Below are 21,640 nucleotides of genomic sequence, written 5' to 3'. Positions count from 1 at the left end.
TTGTCTTGTTGTTTTGTTGATGGTTTCCTTTGCCATGCACAAGTTTTTTAGTCTGATGTATTCCCATTTGTTTACTTTTTCCTTTGTTCCCCTTGCCTGAGGAGACATAGTAGTCAAAAAGGTATTGCTAAGACCTACGTCAAAGAGCGCACTGCCTATGTTTTCTTCTCAGAGTTTTCTGGTTTCAGGTCATACATTGAAGTCTTTAATCCATTTTGAGTTATTTTTTGTGTATGGTGTAAGATAATGGTCTACTTTCATTCTGTTGCACATACCTGTCCAGTTTTCCCAACACCGTTTATTGAAGAGGCTTTCTTTTCTCCATTGTATATTCTTGGCTCCTTTGTCGAAGATTAACTGTCCTTAGATATGCAGTTTTATTTCTGGGCTCTCAATTCTATCCCATTGATCTGTGTGACTGTTTTTCTGACAGTAGCATGCTGTTTTGATTACTATAGCTTTGTAGTATATTTTGAAGTCAAGGATTGTGATACCTCCAGCTTTGTTCTTTTTTCTCAGGATTGCTTTGGCTATTTGGGGTCTTTTGTTGTTCTATATAAATTTTAGCATTCTTGGTTCTATTTCTGTGAAGAATGTCATTGGGATTCTGATTGGGATTGCATTGAATCTTTAGATTGCTTTGGGTAATATGGACATTTTAACTATGTTTATTCTTCCAATCCATGAGCATGGAATAAGCTTCCACCTTCTTTATTTGCATGTGCCTGTTCATAGACTGTCGTTTACACTCTCTGTGTTTAACCTTCTAGAGCAGAGTGAACTCCTATTGCTCTCTCTCTTTTAGTAGTCTGTTCTCTCTGCACACTTACATGTGCTCTGCAAATCAGTAATCTGATCCTGTCTTACTTATTGCCAGTGAGAGATTACCTTTAACTGAGCTTTGTGCTTGAAAATATGACAAATAAGTCAGAGAAAATAATAACTAAACACCAGAATGCCTTATCAAATCTTAAGGATGCTTTCATCTATTTGTGTTTTATCTGAATTCCCACTCCCAATGGGTATACTTAATTACTCACTTACAAATACCCCTTGATAGCAATGGGAAAGTTAATAATTGAAAAATATTTTTTAAACTATCTTTTCTGATTTTCTCTCCATTGCCTTTTTTTTAAGCTAAATGCTAAAATGTCAAATGAGAGTTCTTTTTTTCTGAAAGTTATTTTTTCAATGAACTATTATTTCCTACAAGTGTAGGGATCAGTACCAGGAAGTCTGTGAAGGCTCTATAGCTCTACTTGGTTAACCTCAGATAGTTACTTAGTAACCTGGAGTGATAGAAAGTTGGAAAGACTTCTGTGTGTGGCCCACACCCATCAATCATTGAAGATGGTAATAGAAGTCATGCCAGGGCTAGGAATGGACGTCAGATTAAAGTAAAGGGTAGCCTGGTAGACATTCTACAATGAATATGTTTCATGTAACTGTTCGCTTACAACTTCCACTTTCGTATATGACTTTTAGAATTAGACGGTTTGCATTATAGCTCAAGGCAGAACGTCACTTACCTTCATGAGCATGTTAGTAAATCATAAATTACATTAAATGTGTATAAGTATTTTCTCAGAGATGATTATTCATTTTATAACTATTATAACCTATTAATAAATTAAACATGTATTTGCATATCACAAAAGTATTTGAATTTCAAAGATCTTATTTCTACTAGTTATTGAACATTTACTAAATGCAAGATACTTCATTAAGCATGTTAAATACTTTTCCTATCTCTCTTGCTCCTTAAAACAATGTTTTATTCATCAGCTCAATTAATATTTCTCAAGTGCTTATTATGTGCCAAACACTGTTAGATAATGGACTATGAAGTTATGATAATGAAAGCTAACATTTCTTGAGTTATTACATGCCAGGCCTAGTTCTCAATACCTTACATAGTCAACCCCATGAGAAGAGTGTCATTATACCCCCCCTCCCCCCCCAATTTACAGGTAAAGAAACAGAAAGGTTGTAATATGCCCAGAGTTACACAGCTAGTAAGGGGCAGAGCTGAGATTTGGCTCCAGGGCCCATGCTTTTAACTACCTCACCATAGTGTTTCTTAAACCCCCTACAACTGAGGGAAGTTATCAACTTGCCTATGATCCCATAGCCACCGGGTGACTGAGGTAGAATTTGAAATCTACTCTCTCATTCCAAAAGGAGCTTGCTTAACCTCCATGTCAGAGGGAAAAAAAGGCACGATTGTAGTTTCACTTCGTGAATCAAGGTAATATGTCTTATTTCATAATTAATTCTTTTTGAAATAAAGAAGCATACATTTAAGCCCAATTTTTAAACTTTTGGACTTCCAGAATTCTTTTTACTCATCTAATAATTTTATTTATAATGTGTGTGGTTGGCCAGCTGAATATTTGTATCTCTAGATAAGTGCGTTTTTTGAATGTTGAGTGTGCTTCACTGTCTCATCTCCCATGTTAGATTAAGGTATGGACTCCTCTGTCTCCTCCACAATCTATGCACCTTTCTTCATCCTTTATGAAAATGGGGTGCCTATGTAAAAGGGCCTTGTGGAGGTTTGAGGTATTTAATATGTGTCTACTTCCCCTTGGGTTTTAATGCATGTAAGATTTCCCTGGGGATCTTGCTAAAGTGTTGATTCTGCTTCAGTAGGTCTGGGGTGAGTGGGGCCTGAAATTTTGCCTTTCTGACAAGCTCCCAAACATTGCTCATGCTGCTGGTCCATGGACCACCTTTCAGTGACAAGGTTGCACTGCCCTCAGAGTGGGTACTGTGTGTTAATTATAAAAGGAAATCTTTATTTTTGACCCAAGGCAAATTTAGTATTCCATCTTAGTTTAATTTTACCTTTTAAAAAAAGATGACATGTCCTTCTTTGTTTTATCTCATGTTTGGGAAGCATGTCAAACAGTTTAAGACAACAATGTTTTTCATAAAATAGAAGTCCATTCCTCTTTGCTTGGTGAATCAAAGATATTGTCCATTTATAGTTTACATCGGATTGAGAATCCTTTATGAAACGCACCAGAAAGATTATGGGGGGGAGGGGGGTTGCAGCTATGGTTGGGGTTTGATATTACAGTTTATTTTTTATGAGGTTGGATGACTTGACTATCATTTACTAAGGATGACTAGTTGGAACCAGTAGACATTCCTTGTTTTTATACTGATTCCTTTTTGCTTTTAACTGTTTTAAATCTCCAGGAAAATAATGCATTGTCCATGAAACAAAACAAAACAGAAAAGTGGGCAGTAGCTGTCAGAAAGCAACTAACACATTCTTTCGCTAGTCATGCCACTGGAGATGGATGGGCCCATGAGTAGCAGCTGTGTTGGAACCTCAGCGAGAATGGTTCCTTTCATCATGACTCTGGCAGTGAATTTTGGTGGATCCTAGAGGTGTTGACAACTATTCTGTGTGCATTAGGAACCAGGGAGCTAACAGGAAGTCTGCAACATTCATCAGAACGTGTAGTGCTGGAAGTCCTGGTTCTGTGCCTTTTTTTCTCTTGCCATTAAATAAATTATGTTTTACCTGCTATTGAAAAAATGCAGTGTTTAGATTTCCGTTATTTTTCTGAGATCTATAAAACAAATATTTTAATGAAATATTTATTTTCATCTTCATTTTAAGATGAAACTAACAGTCAGTGATCTATTCAGATGGAGAAATAAATATTCAAACTAATCTCACATAAGCACCATGGTGGCAGGGGTTTTGAGTCTGCTATTGTCTGCTACAGCCCCAGTGCCTAGAACAGAGTGGGGCATATAGTAGGCACTCAATGAATATTTGTGGTTGAATGGATCCTATTTGGTCCAGTTTTGCTTTCTGGTTTGAAGAACAAAAGAAATTTTCTAAAACTAAGATAATCTTTTCAATTAAATGAGAAATGTTATGAGAATTTATTTGCAGACTTTTTAATTCTAATAGTCACAGTATTATATTTTTCCCTTTTTAAATCTGTGTTTCCTACCAACTTCTCTGAAAATGCCAATATTTAAATAAATATATTTGAAAATATTCTATTAACTTGACTCACTAAGAGGTCCTGATCCAGTACTTAAGGATATACGTGTACAAGTACTACTCCAATTTTATAATTTTTCCTATGATATTGAGTTTGTTGACTGTTACTGCTTTATAGATCACATATTCTATAATTTAAGTATTTGGCATAGGAATGATGAAGATCCTCTTGTAACGTAGTTAGAAACTCGGAGATCCTTCAACCTTTCCAGCTTACTGAAATTGACCTTGAGTGAACCAACAGAGTAACCCAAACATACTGCTCATAATAACCATATATATTTAGCTCTCCAATTCTCTTCACATAATTTCATGGAATTCTGGAGTGTTCCACAAAGAAGAACTTGGCAATGGTCATGCTGACAAATACTGAGTTAGATTCTTTTAAGGGTCCTAGTTCCATTAAATGTTTAGAGAATTTTATAATTTTTTATTATTATGCTTAGCCATTTATGACTTAGATTATCAAAGAATTCTTTGATTCACAGAGTCTCTTATTGGCTTAGATTTTCTAGTTAGAGAATTTTTCTTATAATATGATACATGCAGTATAACACATGCAAAGGTAAATGTGGAGTTTTTGGATTGTATGAACTTGTAGGAACAGTAAGAATATTGTACAATGTGAATATCAATTTACTAGGCCTTATTTACAAGAGGTTCTAACACAAACTTAGGTCAAAGAATATATAGCAAAATCGTAATGGGGCAAGAGTAGAGCAGAATCATGAACCTCCAGTAGAACATTATTGTAGGACCCGTATCCGATTATTCATTTCATGGAATCAGAGCAGGATCTACTTCACACTGCGGGATAAAGTGACACACAAAAGATTAACAACCTGGAAAACCTTAATATTCCAGTTGAAAGTCAAATTAAGAAAATGATATTATGTTTCTGTGAAGGTATTGCCACAAGAGATGGAACTGCAGAAAAAGACAAAGATTTCAAGGGCAAAGCACAGAAACAAGTGCAATTCAACCCAGGCCAGACCAGGGCCACATGGAGAGTGCGGATCATCAGTGACGGAGAACATGAACAGTCTGAGACCTTCCAGGTGGTTCTCTCAGAGCCCGTGCTGGCTGCCCTGGAATTCCCTGCAGTGACCACGGTGGAGATCGTTGACCCAGGAGATGGTAAGAGCTATCACCAACTTGTTTGTGTTGCTGTTGGGTTTTTGTGACAAAATACCTTACAGAAGAAGTTTTAAATTTAATATTTGGACTTTCTATACAGAGAACTTTCTAGATTAATCTCTCCATATTCTCAGGTATGCCGATGGGAGAGGGAACCCAAAAATTCATGAAAGGAAGCTGTATTTTTCTCAAGTAAATGAACTAGGAATATGCATAGAATTATCATCATGTTCTTCTTCTTCTTATAATTCTACCCTTTAGAAGCAATATTGCTCATGTCATTTTTCTTGAATTAATTTATTACTTTTTAAAGTCTTTTTAGTGTCTTTAAAAGTATTCTTTAAACAAATGGCTTAAGAATTAGACCATGTTCCCCATATTACACTTAATTATTCAAGTTTCCTTTATGTAATCACCAGCCAAAGATTTTCATTTGGCCATATGTTCCCACATTTGTTACATAATACCCACCCAACTTGCCCCCACTCCTTGGTGAATAGTGTCTTGAATCATTGCGCTTAATTTCTATTAGATTACATTTTCTTGTCAATGCACACCCTTGGCTGATGTTAGTAAAAGTGAACCTCACTGCTTTTGTGAGTAATTGGACCTTTTCCCTCCCCCTGCCATGCTTCCACAGTCCTGGCTTGTCTCAGTGAGGTCAGGAACAAAAGGTTGAATGGCTTTTTGAGGGCTGGCATTTGTACAAAGCTTGGAGACACTCTTGTAAAGCTGAAATCCTGTCAGAAGCCAGACATGACTTTCCTTTAAACTGCCAGCCTACTTTATTTTGTCAGTCAGAAAACTCTTAAATGTTCTGTGAAGATACAATCTACCAAGTACAGGAAATGTAGATGTATATGGAAATCTCTGGGTTAAAAGACTGAGCGTAATTAGAGGCTGAGACAACTGGTGCTCTGGCTGTGTTTGTTTAACCAACATCTCTCCTTTAGGTAAATATGAAGTTCAATTATGTTTATAATTTCCTTTAAAGAACAGTTAGTGTTTAATTGCACTTAATTTTATCTGCATTATCTAGGAATAAATAATTAAATTTTCTTCTAGTCCTGAGTTTTGGATGAGTGCTAGCATAATAAAGCTCCTCTCTTTTGAACAAGCTTCAATACATATAAACTGGCCATTAGTTAGGGTTTGTTTGAAGCCATTTCTTGGTATTTTATTTGCAAATTGGTATAATTGCCATACTTTACTTTAAGGAATAAGACTTAAACTCTTTTGTGCCTTCCTATATATAAGCCCAGAGTGACACTCTATGCTCTATACCCATAATACATCTGAGAAGTGGGAGATTAAAAACAAAATACATACACACAGTACACACACCCACACACACATACACATTCCTTATATAAGCCTATACTCTTATACACTACCAAATAAAACTTTGCCACAATTTCATTTCATGTAATGATGATCTTAGTTGTCTTAGAATTTTCTAGATGAAATTCAACCCTATTCATTCCAGACCATGATCATTTCTATGATAACTGACAAGTGTTCCATAATACCTGGTAGCGTCCATGTCTTGTTGAAGACCATTGGTCTTGAACTTACAAGACCTGGGTTTGAATCCCAACTCTACCATTTCTAGTTGTATGACCTTAATCAAATCAAACAGCTTTTATTAAGATTCAGTTTCCCAGTGCACAAAATAAGAAAAATTAATTACTCTCATGTTGTAGTATTTTTAGGAAAGAGTTCTACAAAACATAAATCTCAGTACAAATACTGTTTTTATTTCTAATATCATAAATATAATGTTAGATTTCATTTTAAGAGATTAAGTAATCCTTTTTTTTTTCCACTTTCCCAACCATTTCGAAATGTTGATTGTTTCTTTCTACACTTTCTCATAACTCTTCACGTATAAATTCACTAGCCCTAGGAACCGTTATGCCTGTAAGCTGTCCCTCTGCGTGCTAATTCTGGGACATGTTACAAGATTTTTTTGTATGTATTAAGATGTATCTCGCTTATATTTGTGCTGGGTACAGTGCTATGTATTGGGGATGTGAAGATAATAGAGTACCATCCCTTCTATCAAAGAGCATGTGGTGTAATGGGAACCATAAATAAGTGATTGCAACAGAGTGTGGTGTGGTACAGCAAGGTATGAACAAAGCTCTTGGGGAGCAAGAAGAGGGAATAACCAACTCTGCTTTATTTTAGTCTGGGAACTGCTTCTACTTATTAGCCAGTTTGTAAACATGTGCAAGTACATACTTTTCCCAATACTTTACTTACCCATAACTAGTACTTATAATGACAATAGCTAAATTCATCGAGCACTTATTATGTGCCAGACAATGTACTTAATTCATTATGTACATTCTTTCAGTCACTCTCTTTTACCTCACTACCTTGTAGCCATATATACCCTTGTAAGCATTATGCTTGATGTTTATAGGACACTCTCAATTTCACATGTGACAAACATGTGAAACATTTTAGAACATTGGTTCTCAAATTTTATGAGAAAAAAACTTATTAACATAAATGCTACACAGACACAACCATACATATACATCCATTCATCTTGGATTCTCACATGTTCATAATTTTACTCTTATACTCTCTATCCATTTATATTTTTTAAATTGCATAGTTATGATTTAGATAAAGATTTTAAATGACTATACATTTTATTCAACACATGATTATCTACATCCACTGCAAAAATAATGCATACACTTAGGTGCGTATTTATTTATCCTGAGACAATACTCTGTGCTCATATACATGCTCTGTAATACTTCTCATGCCTCCTGATGGTTGAGACCCTCTAGTTGGGAACCATTACTCTATAATGGGTAGAGTTGACTCTTCTCTAATGAGTGGATCCAGTCGTCATGTTTTCCTGCATCATCTGTGCAGGGGTGCAGCCTGCCTCGAAGGGCAGACACCAATGAGAGCTGGCGCAAGTGCACCCTAGTCCTCATGCCTGACTGCCCTGGGGTGGCTATGAATAGAATGGAGCTAAATTTCCTGAATGGCAATAGCCATGCTGATTCTTACCTGCCCCTGCCAATCAAGGAGGGGCCACCCAGGCACAGTTGGACTGTCAGATGGCCTTCAGAAGCCCACATTTTTATCTAGAACAGACATATTTTTTTTTTTGCATGAAAATGGAGGACTGAAAAGGGACTTTTCCTACTACTCAACAAAATGCTGTGGGAGCACAAAGGAGGCGATAGACCATCCTGCCATGATTATGGATATCAATAACTTCCTAGACAAATAGGTCTCGTCACTTATTGAATAAATCAATAAATTCCATTTCCTCGTAAATAGAAGACCGAGAATAAGAATAGAGTAATAGAATAAGAAGAGAACAGACGCTGAGCAGAGATGTGAACCTCTCTTTGTAATACTTGCGTAATACCTCCCAAGCCTCCGGATGTTTGTGGCTCCCAGGTGCACACCCAGGGAAAATCTGCTATTTGTTGTCATGATTTTACCTCATTCCTTTGTTTTTCTCTATCCCTTTGCTATCCTCCCTTGTTTCAGTTTGATTCGTGATCTCCTTCCTTTGCATATACACATAGAAAGTTCCAGCTGGGAGAGGTTTTAAAGTGCATGAAATGTTTAACTCATTTTCTGGATGAAGAACCTGAGAAATAGAGCCATCCTTTAGTCTCTGCCAAAATCAACCACTTGGAAGCTGTTTTGTTTGGTTTTCTTTACTACTGGCAGAGATAGGTGAGATTACACGCCATCTGAGAGGATGGGCACTCCTCTGCGAAATTCTACTGAGTGGTAACAATTGTCTTCCGTTAAAAGATCCTCTGCAGCTTGGCTGGACTGCAGTCCAAAGCAGATAGCGGATTTCCGTGAGACAAGGAGGTCTTCGAGGAAATTTCAGGCCACTACTATTCCTCCTGCATTTTTTTCTAACGCAACCCTAAGAAGTCAAAAAGGATTATTCCACAGGCCAAGAGTAAGATAGTCATCATGATCCCAGTCTCTACCATGTTGAGTACCCACTGTGAGCCAAACATTGCATTAGGAAACTTACAACCTTATCTCATTTAAACCTTATGTTCACCACTCTGTGATTTATTTATCAATTTCCAAATGAGATCTCTGAGGCTCAAAGAATTTATTTCTGCAAAGTCTCCCAGCTGATATGTGCCAGAGTCAAATCATGATTAAACTTTGCCACAGCAACACTGTTTCACCTATTTACAAACAAGAACAACAAAGTAGTTCCTTCTCTTCTCATTCTCTTATCCTTTCTCTTCATCTATCAAGCCTCAATGTATTAGTATAGGTGAATAAAACCCAGTGATCTAGGAAGGTAATCAAGACCACTTCATCCCTTGCATGATGTATCTATATGTTCAACAAATGATTCTTGAGCATCTGCTATCTGCCAGGAAGTCTGCTAAGAGCTAGGAATATGGGAGCTAGAGTGAAGAAGGCACACTAAGCCTGAAGGCTCATATCATTAGGTGATTACATTCCACTAAATTGTTATAATTAACAACACAGAATGCTATGTGCTCAGATAAGGGAGCAATCAGCACCCATGGGAGGGGTATCTAACCTGGGACAAAGATCCTTAACTTCCTATATATTAGGTTCCCTAACAGTCAGAAATTACACTGTCTCTCCTCACTCTTAGAAGCATATCAATATTAATTAATATTAGACATTTTCATTTCTGTTAAGAGGAAAATATGTGAGAGCTAAAACTTCTTATTTTATATAGAGATCTCATTCTTTTTTTACTCCATGTAATTTCTAACCAGAGTGAATTGAGTTTTATGTACTTTATTAGGAGAAGACAACCTCAAATATAGACATTTGAGCACAGCTACCTAGCATAGATATCTAAAGCCTGTATTTTATGCAATTATTTAGTTTTCATACTTGAAGTGTCTGCAGACTTCTGAGTGAAATGGGCTCATTCTGATATCTTTATAATACCAAAATATAGCCATGAACTAGTGGATTAAATATTTGATTCACTTTGGATTTTGGGTGGGACCAGATTAGGTTAATATTATATAATATATAGTGGAGAATAAACACGCTATTCTAGAGGAAGGTAGAACTTATATCTCAAGAACTCTAATCTTATTGGATACAAAGAAAAGGCAGACTTTTGTGTGTTGAGTGAACGAAACCCATTTCACGAGGTAGAATTCAGATGACATAAACTGACTATTATATGAAATAGCTGACTATTATATAAAATCCAAACATTAATTATTGTTTTAAAAATTTTGTACCACAGGCAATGTTGACATAGGGAAATCACTGGCTAGCTCATATTATGAGATGTGTGTGCCAAAACTGAAGGTGTAGAATTAATGAATTGATAGTCAGATGCAGCTGATGACACCAAAATGATAAAGAAAGCATAAAGGGCTTCAACTTCAGTGAATGTCAAAGCTTTTTTCTTTTTGGACTCTATTGCTATGAAGCACAGGTCATCATCTTAAGAGAAACAAAAATTTCTAAACACTTGTTAAAAGTACACCCACATCTGGAGCCAGCCTGGTGGTGTAGTAGTTAAGTTCATGCTCTCCACTTCGGTGGCCTGGGGTTCATGGGTTCAGATCCAGGGTGCGGACCTACACAGTGCCCATCAAGCCATGCTGTGGTGGCGTCCCACATATAAAATAGAGGAAGATTGGCATAGATGTTAGCTTAGCAACAATCTTCCTCAAGCAAAAAAAGGGGAAGATTAGCAATGGATGTGGGCTCAGGGCCAATCTTCCTCACCAAAAAAAAACCAAACATGAGAGTACAACCACATCTGCACATTTCTGGCACCAAAAGGTGGAGAAGGAAAAAGGTGGTGCAAAATAAAATTATTTTAGTGATGCAAAATTTTTTGAAAATTTCTACGTTAACAAAAGAAAGACGTTTAATGGTAGAAACAAAGATTACCCAAAGATTAACTCTAACCAGCATGTTTGCATAGTGCTACAGAATAATATTTGAACCTCATAGTATCCTGATGTGAACTTGTAACACTGATTATCATAACCAGAGGAACATGAGAGAGCTGTTCAGACACATCACTGACGGACTCCACATTCAGTACTACTTGTTGGACAGTCCAAGGGCACTGCGGTAGCCTGAAGATGGACCGGAATATTTTCCAAGTTATTTTTGAATGTGCCAAACTTTTTAAAGATGATGAACACTTTGTGCCTTCATCCATACACTGCATCTTCTTTCCCTTCTTTGTTTTATTATAGCGAAGATTTTTAGAAGATATTTTGTTCTATTATGTTTTTAGCATAGTCTGTTTTATTTTTTTAATCTGTTCAGTACAATTGCGAAAAGAACAGCATGATCACTCTCTTTCCACTGTAACTACAACTACTTTATTTCTGAGAAGTCATTTTTTGTCTGTTAGAGCAGAGTCAAAACCTAAAAATAAAAACTGCAGTTACCAAAGTCCTCTTTACAATATAGTCACATTGACTAATAAAGAACGCACTCACTTTATTCAGCTTTATCTTTCAAAATAAAGAGTAATGAAACTAGTCTGAAAATATGAAAGTAGCACATATTCATTGTCAAAAAGTCAGAGAGATTCAAAGAAAGAAAAGTCACTTGCAGTCCTGCCACGTGGAAATAACCACCATTAATATTTCAGAGGATGCCCCTGCTATCATTTTTTTCTGTCTGTATTTACTTAGCAGAGGGTTTGCTGTTTCTATAACATCACCCTTGCTTTGTCTCTCAATGAATGCCTTCCGGAGATGGCTGGAGTTGCAACCTAATGTGCTAATGGGATTTGACATGTTATATACTTTTATATCATACAGGTATTGTTTTCATAGACATATTATTGTGTATGTTATGTATTTTTAATGCTTTATTAAAATATATATGATACATGTTATATACTTTACATAATACTTTTATAATTTTATATGTATAAATATATATATAATTCCTATGAACACACTGGATCTTTAAAGGAATTCTCAAAATATTTGTTCGTAGCTTCCTTTCCTCTGCTTCTGCTGAACCTGCCATCTGTCCGTTTTGGCAGTACTTTGTATCTCTCTTTCATCATCTCGGTTTAGCCTTTTGTTTTTCTCTGGTGTGTGTGATGCTCCTGCCACCCTGAGGGTTCTTTTAGGAGTAGAGCATGGTGGTTATGAGCGTGGCTCTGACACAGACCGCTTGGTTCACATAGGAGAATCACCACCTACCAGCCTAACCTTTGGCCAGTGACCTAACCTCTGTGTACCTCATGTCCTCAGAGGCAAAATGACAGTCATAACAGCGCTTACCTGAAAGAGCTGTTGCAAGGATAAAACTAGCCAATACATGTAAAGTGTTTAGAATAGGGCTTAGCAAATAGTAAGAACCCCCCATATTGTATTAGCTAAAACTTTTTAAGGATAAACAAGAATGCCACTTTTCAGGATTTTACACTTAAAGAACTATGCTTACTTGAGTCAGTCTTCATATAAGCTTCTATTGCATACATAAAGTGAAGTTGAAAAATCATGTTAACTGGAAAGCCTGCCAGGGAGTCTTTCTTGATACCCTTTTCTAGCTTCTCCCACAGACCACACATTGCTGCCAGAAGTTAGGTCAACAGCAGACCTAAACTTGCTGCTGGGCTTGTTTACTCTCTGTCAGACCAAGTGTAGGAGTGGATTCCAGAGTGAGGGTCAAGCTCTGGACACCCAGCTTTCTTCTGTATTCATAGTTTAACCCTACTGGCACTGGTGAGAAGTTCTGGCTTGTTTAATCAAAACTACGTGGGCCATAGGACGTAGGAGGATCCAAAACTTAGGTACTCAAGGTATTAAATTAAAATCCCATGCATGGGACTTTTATGAATAACTTATTTGAGAAAAAATTGGCCAGTATAGATTAGCAGTATAGAATAAATATTATGTATGATCAACTCTTAGTCAGTTTCAGATACTATAACAAAATACCATAGATTGGGTGGCGTAAGCAACAGTTGTTTATTTCTTACGGTTCTGGAGGTTGGAAGTCCAAGATCAAGGTGCCAGAGATTCAGGGGTTGGTGAGAGCCCTCTTCATGGTTGTAGTCATCTGCCTTCTTGCTGCATGCTCTCACGGCCTGTCTTTGGTGCATGTGTGCATAAGCATGGACAGAGAGAAAGATCTCTCTCTTCCTCTTACAAGTATACAAATCCCATAATGAGGGCCCATCGTTATAACCTCATCTAAACCTAATTACCTCCCAAAGGCCCCACCTTCAAATATCACATTGAGGGTTAGGGCTTCAATGTTTAAATTTTGAGGGACAGAAACATTCAGTCCACATCAAACTTTAATAAGTAAAATTTTCTGTAATATTTCTTACTAATATCGTGGAGTAAATGATCCGAGGACTGCCAAAACCTAGGATACCAGAGTTAATTTCCGTAAGTTAATGAAAAGACACTCATTGAAACTCATTGAATACTTGAATATTTCATGGCACTTTGTGTATTGCTTTGTACTGAAGTGTTATGATTATTTCTATGTTGAAATTTTATGTTTGGTAAAATCCTACTTCATGATAGTAGGAGTAATTTTTGCCCTTACTAACACTCATCTTAAAAATAAATAAGATATTTCTCCAGATGCCACTTTGTTCCCATTTAAGGCAAAACTTCTTGAAGAAAATGTCTATGTTTATTGTCTTCCAGTTTCTCTTCTCCCATTCCATCAGGCTTTTGTCCTCCCCACTGCACTGAAACAGTGCTGGTGAAGATTACCAGTGACTTACTTCCCTTTGCCAAATTTGATGACAGGCTCTTGGTTCTCAACTGACTTGACTTGTCAGTGGCATTTGAAACAACTGATCCCTCTCTTTTTCTTGGAACACTTTTTGTACTCGGCCTCCAGTACCCACACGCCCTTGATTGTCCTCCTGATGGGGACCCCTTCTCAGCCTCCTTTTCTCAGTCTTCCTTATCTCCCTGACCTCTAAATGCCCCAGGGTTAGTTCCTGGATCCATTGTCTTCTTTATCTATAATCCCTCCCTAAGTGATTTTATTCTGACTCATGGCTACACATACCATCAACATGCCAGGAACTCCGTGTTTATATTTCCAATCTGGACCTCGCCACTGAAACCCAGGATTGTATGCCCAACTGGCTAATTTGACATCTCAGTTTGGATATGTAAAAGATGCCTCAATTTTAATATGTCCAAAATGGAACTCCTGATTTCCACCCCTAAATCTGATTCTCCTACAGTCTTCCCTACCTCTATAAACAGCAATTTCATCCTTCTAGTTGGTCAAGACAACAAAACTTGGAATCATCCTTGATTCTTTTGTTCTCTCACATACCATATCTGATCCATCGGAAAACTCTTTTGGCTCTTCCTTTATATGTCCTACACACAGCCATATTTTGCCACCACCACTGCCACCACCTGATCCAATCTTCCATGATCTCTTCCCTGGATGGTTGCAAAGCCTCCTAACCAGGCCCTTTGCTTCAGCTTTTGCCCCCCAGCGTCGATTTATCTCACAGCAGCCAAAAATGATGTTCCTAAAATATGTGAGATTACAGCATCCCCATGTTCAAAGCCTTCGCATAGTCATATTGAGAGACAGGATATATAAACAGACAGCGGACAGACCACATATTGAAATACAATTCTGACCCACAACCTACAGCAAGTGGGAAGCTAAACCACAACCTCTGTAGCAGTCGGTCCAAAATAGTCAGGACTTGATCGATAATTGACAGCTTCCGTAATTTTTGTCCCTGCTTCCAATTTAAGACTAACCGGAGAAAACCAAATATCTTCCTCTAATCAGTCACATAGGATGCTCCGCTTCTAGTTAGCCTGCCTACAGATTCCCAGTGCCAACAGCCTCCAATCGGGGCACAGCTGGAGCCTTCCCTTTAGTCCACTCTAAAGCTTCCCCACTCCTCTGCCTACCTTTGAATCTCAGCCAGAACTCAGTTGACAGTGGCTGACTCCCGAGCTAGAGCAAACTCTGAGTAAATAGCTTTCACTTGTTTTCATCTGACTGGGGGTCTTTGTTTGTTTCCATATCTTGCTCTAAGTAAAAACCAAAGTCCTTCCAATGGTTCTGAAAGTTCCACGTGATCTGCCCACCGCCCATCCCATCATCACTTCTCTGGCCCTATGTCCTGCTCTCTCCTCCTTGTCCAATTTACTCAAACCACATTGGCCCCCTGGCCATTCCTTGTACACACCTGGTGCAACTTGGTCTGAGGCCCTTTTCACTTGTTCATTCCTTGGCCTGGAATTCTCTTCGCTAAGTTATTTGCATAGGGCATCTCGTTACCACCTTGCAATCTTGGCTCAAATGTGACTCCATCAGAGATACTTTCCTGTATAAAGCAGACCTGTCACGGCACAAACCCCGCCCCAGCCCTCCCTGTCCCCTCTCAGCACACTCTATTTTCTTCATACCATTTGTCGCCTCCTGACATACTATATATTTCCTTTTATTTTTGCTTATTTTCTTCCTCCTCTTCACCCCCAACTAGAATAAAAACTCCGTGAGATCAGGGACTATTTTTGCTTCCATATCCTCTGTTCCCAGTACAGTGTCTGGCAAGTAGAAGTCACCCAATCGATGTTTCATAAATGAATAATTAGCTATAAAATCTTATATCCACAGATCTTTCTCTTTAAGGTGCCAATTTAAAAATTAGTGTATTAGAGTCCCAGGAGAAAACAAATGACACACTCAAAATGAGTAGTTTAAAAAGAATTTAATAACATGACTGTTTACCAAGGTGAGAGCAAGGACTGGAAATCTGCCAGGTGTCGGAAAGCCCCCAAGGCTGTAAGCGTGGGCGCCATTACCACCTCTAGGCCTGAGGGGGGAGAGAAGAAGTTAGAGGAACCCAGAGAGTGAGCTAGGACCATGGCAGGCACTGTGACTTTTATTTGGGGGTTGCAGCCAGCTGTGGAGCTATAAGGGGAGCCACGGGAAAGAATGCCAACCTCTCTCTGCTCTTGCCCTCCAAGCTCCGGCCTGTTCTCTCCTTTGGCTGACCCACTGGAAGCCAGAACACAAGGGAAACCTCTGATGTGGGTTCATATTGGCCAGGTCCTGGGGCACCAGGCAGGATGGAAAAGGGTGGAACGTGGATCTCAAGGGCCGGTATCGGCTATTCCAGTGACCTTTTATGATCATCAAAAGCAGTGTGGCTTGCTTTTTAAAAATAACCATGAAGTGTTTTCTGTGTGTATGTGAGAATTTCAGTGAAACAGACTCTCAGTGAAATACCAAAGTATCTGTTTGGAGGTTATCATGTCAAACTGTTGAACTAAATGTTTTACAGAACTAAACGTACTTTTACAATGAACTGTATCTTTAAACAATTTAATTATGCCATTTGTATTATTTAGTGGACCTTTCAATTACCTTAAAAATGAATCATTGAGACTTAAAATATTATATAAATATAATGTATACGGTGTGTTATTGTTATCCTCTGGGGGGGGGGAGAAAACCACAGACATGGTCCTTACAGCTGGTAAATAGATTTATAAATTCTAAAAGAATTGCTGCTTAAAAAAACCCCACAAAACCAAGTGTTGAACAATGCATTTTTTGTTGAACAAAAGCATTATTATATTTTTGATCATTAATCATTCAAAAGGAACAGATTTGGGGTAAAAAGAACAAGAGAGTAAACGTTAGAACATCTGAGTTTTAATCCTGACTCCATCAGTAAGATTCCTTGGCAAATAAATTCAACTCTGTGAGCCTGAGTTTGCTCATCTGTAAGGAGTGGGGACGGGAGCCTTCTGAGGTCTAAAATTCGGCCACTCCATTGGAAGGTGTTAATCTGTGCCCAGAGAACAAAGTCGGACTTAAAGGAAGTGTGTCAGCAGGACTTATGAATTGAGAAAAAAGCAATTACTGGAGATAAAAGCAATGCTGGATTTTATTTCTAGGTTAAGAATTCACTGGTCCAGAGCCTGCACACTTTATACCTACTTCTCCCCTCTCTTTCCTTCTTCTCATTGTGAAGGACGGGGAAAAAAAATCAATCATTAAGGCAATTTTAATTTGCATAGGATTATTTCAGCGATGAGAAGCTCAGACAAAAATAATAGTGGCTGTGATTGTGTTTTTCCCTTAGAATCAACTGTATTTATTCCCCAGTCTGAATACGCCATTGAAGAAGATGTTGGTGAACTGTTCATTCCCATTAGGAGAAGTGGAGACGCCAGCCAGGAGCTGATGGTGATCTGTTACACGCAGCAAGGTAGCTCGATTTGTGAAGGAACTGAAATGTCCCCCCAAACATAGAAATAAACCTCTTTAACATGTTGGAGCCGTAACATTATGCCATGAAGGGTATGCTTTATCGTTATAATTTTTATAAAGAAAAAAAGTATTTATCCAGAATCTTCCTTCACTATTACACCTTTGAGGACTCCTCTAAGTGGGCCTGCAAGGAATGCTGCTGCTTATCAAGAATTTTTCTGATTTACTTGGTTACTTATTCTAATACTCAAGTCCTTTTGGATTGCAAGAAATTGAAGCTCCCCTCCCCCACCAAACCTGCTCAAGTAGAAGGAAATTATTGTTAAAAAACAAAAATAGAGGCAAAGAAATGCATACCCAAGGAAAAGAAACTAGTTTCAAACTAGTTTGAAACTCGTTTCAACCAAATTTCACAATATTTGTTTTGCTCATGGGTAAGCATCCTCTGAAAGGTGATATTATGTAATACAAAGTCAAAATTAATATATAACGTTCATTAATATAGGAAACATCTTTCTAGGATACAGGTAGATTTTCTAAGAATGCAAAAGAAAAAGTCATATATGCTGTTGATATCTGAGCAGACATTTGTTAAAATTTCCATTAATGTATGTGAGTTGAAAGGTGATAGAGAATTGTGGTTGAAATTGCAGACTTCAGGATCAGCCTTGGGGTCTGGGTCCCAGAGAAAGTGCTTTAACCTCTGTAAACCTCAGTTACCAAATGTGTAAAACCCACTAGAGTGGCTGAGAGGATTCATGAGGCAATGCTTTTTGCATTTTTGCATGCTTTTTGCATGCAAAATTGGCTCTTTGCTTGCACACAGTAAGCATTTGAACAATAGGAGTTATTATTTTGTAATATTCTGTTGTTCTAAAGACCACTGGCAGGAGGGAGAGGAGAAAACACTTAAAAAGTCATATTCGTTGTATGTTTGAGACCATTATGAAGCTGACTCATGATGCTGGAACAGGATGTAGGTGCTATTGCAATTCCCAAGGGTGTTCACATATACCAATTGACCATTAAAATGCTGTATAGGAAAATAACTGTTGCTGGAAATATCCTTGTAACATGTTCTACAGAAACACCTTTTGGATTCTCTCTGCCTCCAGGAACAGCAAGCGGAACTGTGCCCACATCCGTGCTGTCCTATTCTGATTACATATCCAGACCTGAGGACCACACCAGCGTTGTTCGCTTCGACAAAGACGAGCGGGAGAAAATGTGCCGCATTGTCATTATTGATGACTCCTTGTATGAAGAGGAGGAAACATTCCATGTCCATCTGAGCATGCCCATGGGCGGGAGAATTGGATCAGAGTTCCCAGAGGCTCGGGTTACAATCGTTCCTGACAAAGACGATGGTAAGTACTAATTTACCTGAAAATTATTCCTCCTACCAGGCAGCTCAACATCACGCACAACCTTCTAGACAGAAAAACAAGAATGTAAAAGAATTATAGCATGCACATTTATTGTATGCTTGATTTTACGGTGTGAGTAATTTCAAAGTTGACTGCATCAATCAATTTCGTGTTCTTAATTTAATGGTTTTAAGGGCAAAAGTCGTATCTACGTGTGTTTTTTCCTCTGTACAGTTTCTTTTACAATATCATTTACCATTAGGTAATTAAACTTTTAAAATTTCCTGGTGAAGAATTGAAGCAATTTTGCTAAACTTAATTTCCTTTTTGTTTGTTTCGCTTTGCTTTGAAAAGTTTATATTTTGTAACTTTAATCTCAGAGTTTCAACTCATTTAACAAAGAAATGCATCAAAGTTGTTAAATGAATAACCAGAAAGGTAATAAGTATATGGGAACCGAAGTCCAGTGGGCAGATCTCTGCTCCAGAAAGGGGAAGGTTTCTGTTAGATTACCCTTCCTGAGGGAAGGTAAATTACCATCAGATAATCCTTCTTTCTGAAAGGAAAAAAGGAGCAAAAGGGTCTTAATCTTCCTGGCTCAATAAACAGTTTGTGCTATCTGGGGAGAAAAGAGAGAACAAGAGGAAGGATTGAGAGGAATCTTGGGAGGGAAGTGAGAGCAGTAAGCGGAGAGAGAGGACTCCAGGACTTGCATATTTTTCTTTCCCTCTTGATCTTTCCTCATGGTAGATGAAAGCGGACAAAATTGGGTGGGTGAATCTTTTGGTTCGGAAAGAAGTGGGAGGAGAGTCGAAAGACTCTCATCCGAACTATCTGAAAACTCAAGAAGTTGAGACTAACCTACCCAGGAGGGCCTGTGATAGCTAAAAAGGTAGTGACGTGTCTTGTGAGCTCATCCTCTGTGTGGAGCACAGCACTGGGTCCTTTGTACATCCTCCTCCTAACAATCCTGTGAAATAGATAATAAAGTCCATTTTTTCCTGAAAAGGTTTAAAAACATTGGTGAAGAAAATTAGGAAGGATTTTATCAAGAGGGATTTGAAGAAAGTCTTGATTCTACCTTAAACTTAGATAATCCCCTGCTGCTTTGGATTCTTAGTTTGATAAACAATCCTATTCTGTATTTAAATAAAGTACGGAATTTTTATTTTAAATCCAGTTGATCTTAGAGAGGAAGCGAGTATTTTGGATGTCAGCCAAAACAGAATTAATAGTCCACACTAAATACCTATCTGCTATCTAGATGTCTATCTATTTCTATTATGATAGATAGAAAGACAAAGATAGATTTAATTTAAAAATAGAAAATATAATTAACGATTACTTTAGTTCAGTTTGTTTTGTTGGCAAAAAAACTTTCCCATACAGATTATGGGACACACATGAGAAAATATAAAGGTACAGAAAGAAACCATTATTAGATACCAGGCATTTTCACATGTACGTTGCTAAATCTTTTCAACAGCGAAGGATGACGTCATTATTCCTCTTTCACATATGACAAGACTCGGAGAGGCCAGAGATTGACTTGAGTTTGCAAAGCTAGCACACAGCCAAGTCAGTATCCATGCCCCAAATACGTGACCTTTCCGTGCTGTCATTGCCTCTAAAATCCATCCCTAGTGGTGACAAGGTTGTGGAACCATTGTTATAGTATCTACTATCACATAATATTTGTGAAATACTTTATTATTATCAGTGTTTCCTTTAAGCTTTCCCATTCCCTGGTATAGACAGCACAGGTGGTATTATGAGTGGGGTAGCTGGAGCTCAGGGGTCTGTTTGCCCCAGAAGCGGGCTGGGGAGTTTTGGTGCCACAGGCTTTGATTTTAAGGGTGCAGGTACCATGGCAGACAGTGGACCAGCAGTTTGTCAGGAAGGCCGTCAGCAATCGCCTTCATTCCTCCTTCCTTTGCCCTTCCCCTGTTTAATAGCTCAAAAGTCCTGTATATAAATAATGCCCACCCTCAGAAAGCTTTCTTTACTGTGAGGAAGAAACAAGGCAAATGCACATTGAACACACTCACGTACAGAAAAATCCACCAGAAATTCACGATTAACTATAATCAAATACAGTGGTGTCCCCTATTTTAAATAAATTCACAATGTAAAATTTTTAACTTAATAAGGTACAGCACATATTTAGCTTTGGAAGAAGACACTTGCCGCTTTAAAGATTCCCGGGTGGAGTAAATCAAGAGATGGAATCTCTGGATAATGTCACATTGCAGTTTAATAAATATTTATTCATTTGTTCAACAAATATTTTTGAGAATCCAATATTCACTCATTCATATATCTATTCACTCAAAAAATGTGAATTGAGCGCCTCTGTACCAGCATGTTGCTAGGTGCCAAAGCAAACGGGAACCATAGCCTCTAAACTCATGGGCTTTTTCAGACTTTGGGGGTACACAGAAAAGAGAACAGATGAGCATAAAACAAATGTACTAAGTGCTCTATTAGAGAAAGAACGTTTTTGCCAGCTCAGGTTGAGGAAGTGCTTCTTAAAAAGACATGATTTCTAGTGGAAACTTGAGGACAATATCAGAGTAACCCGGTGAAGGGAGAAGGAAAGTGTTTTCCTAGAGGAAAAACTCACATGTACACAGGCTGAATGCGTGTGATGCCTCCAAGGAACTGAAGGCTTGGATATTACAAAAATCGTGAGCTCAAAAGAGTGAATAACAAAGAAGAGTTTGGAGAGATGGGCAAGGAGTCCATCTTACAGGGCCAGGAGGCCAGCTAAAGGAGTTGTGTTTTATTTTGAAATAGAAATAGGAAACTACTAACAGGTTTTAAGTAGAATGACAAAATCAGATTTGCATTTTAGAAATAACACTCTGCACTG

The 21,640-nt window shown here is 38.0% G+C and overlaps 1 protein-coding gene across 1 annotated transcript in view; it reads left to right on the top strand.

The window, feature by feature from the left end:
* The window catches only part of FREM2 (FRAS1 related extracellular matrix 2), a 165,866-nt gene that overhangs the window by 77,027 nt on the left and 67,199 nt on the right, over positions 1–21,640 (top strand). Inside the window, exons 4-6 of the mRNA XM_046664858.1 lie at positions 4,937–5,167; positions 17,274–17,399; positions 18,517–18,768. Of these exons, the coding sequence (XP_046520814.1) occupies positions 4,937–5,167; positions 17,274–17,399; positions 18,517–18,768 (609 nt within the window). The remainder of the gene's footprint in view (positions 1–4,936; positions 5,168–17,273; positions 17,400–18,516; positions 18,769–21,640) is intronic.

Source organism: Equus quagga, chromosome 6, assembly GCF_021613505.1.
Source record: "Equus quagga isolate Etosha38 chromosome 6, UCLA_HA_Equagga_1.0, whole genome shotgun sequence".
Taxonomy (NCBI): Eukaryota; Metazoa; Chordata; class Mammalia; order Perissodactyla; family Equidae; genus Equus; species Equus quagga.
Note: the sequence above shows the minus strand (reverse complement) of the source record. Positions and strands in the feature narration are given on the sequence as shown.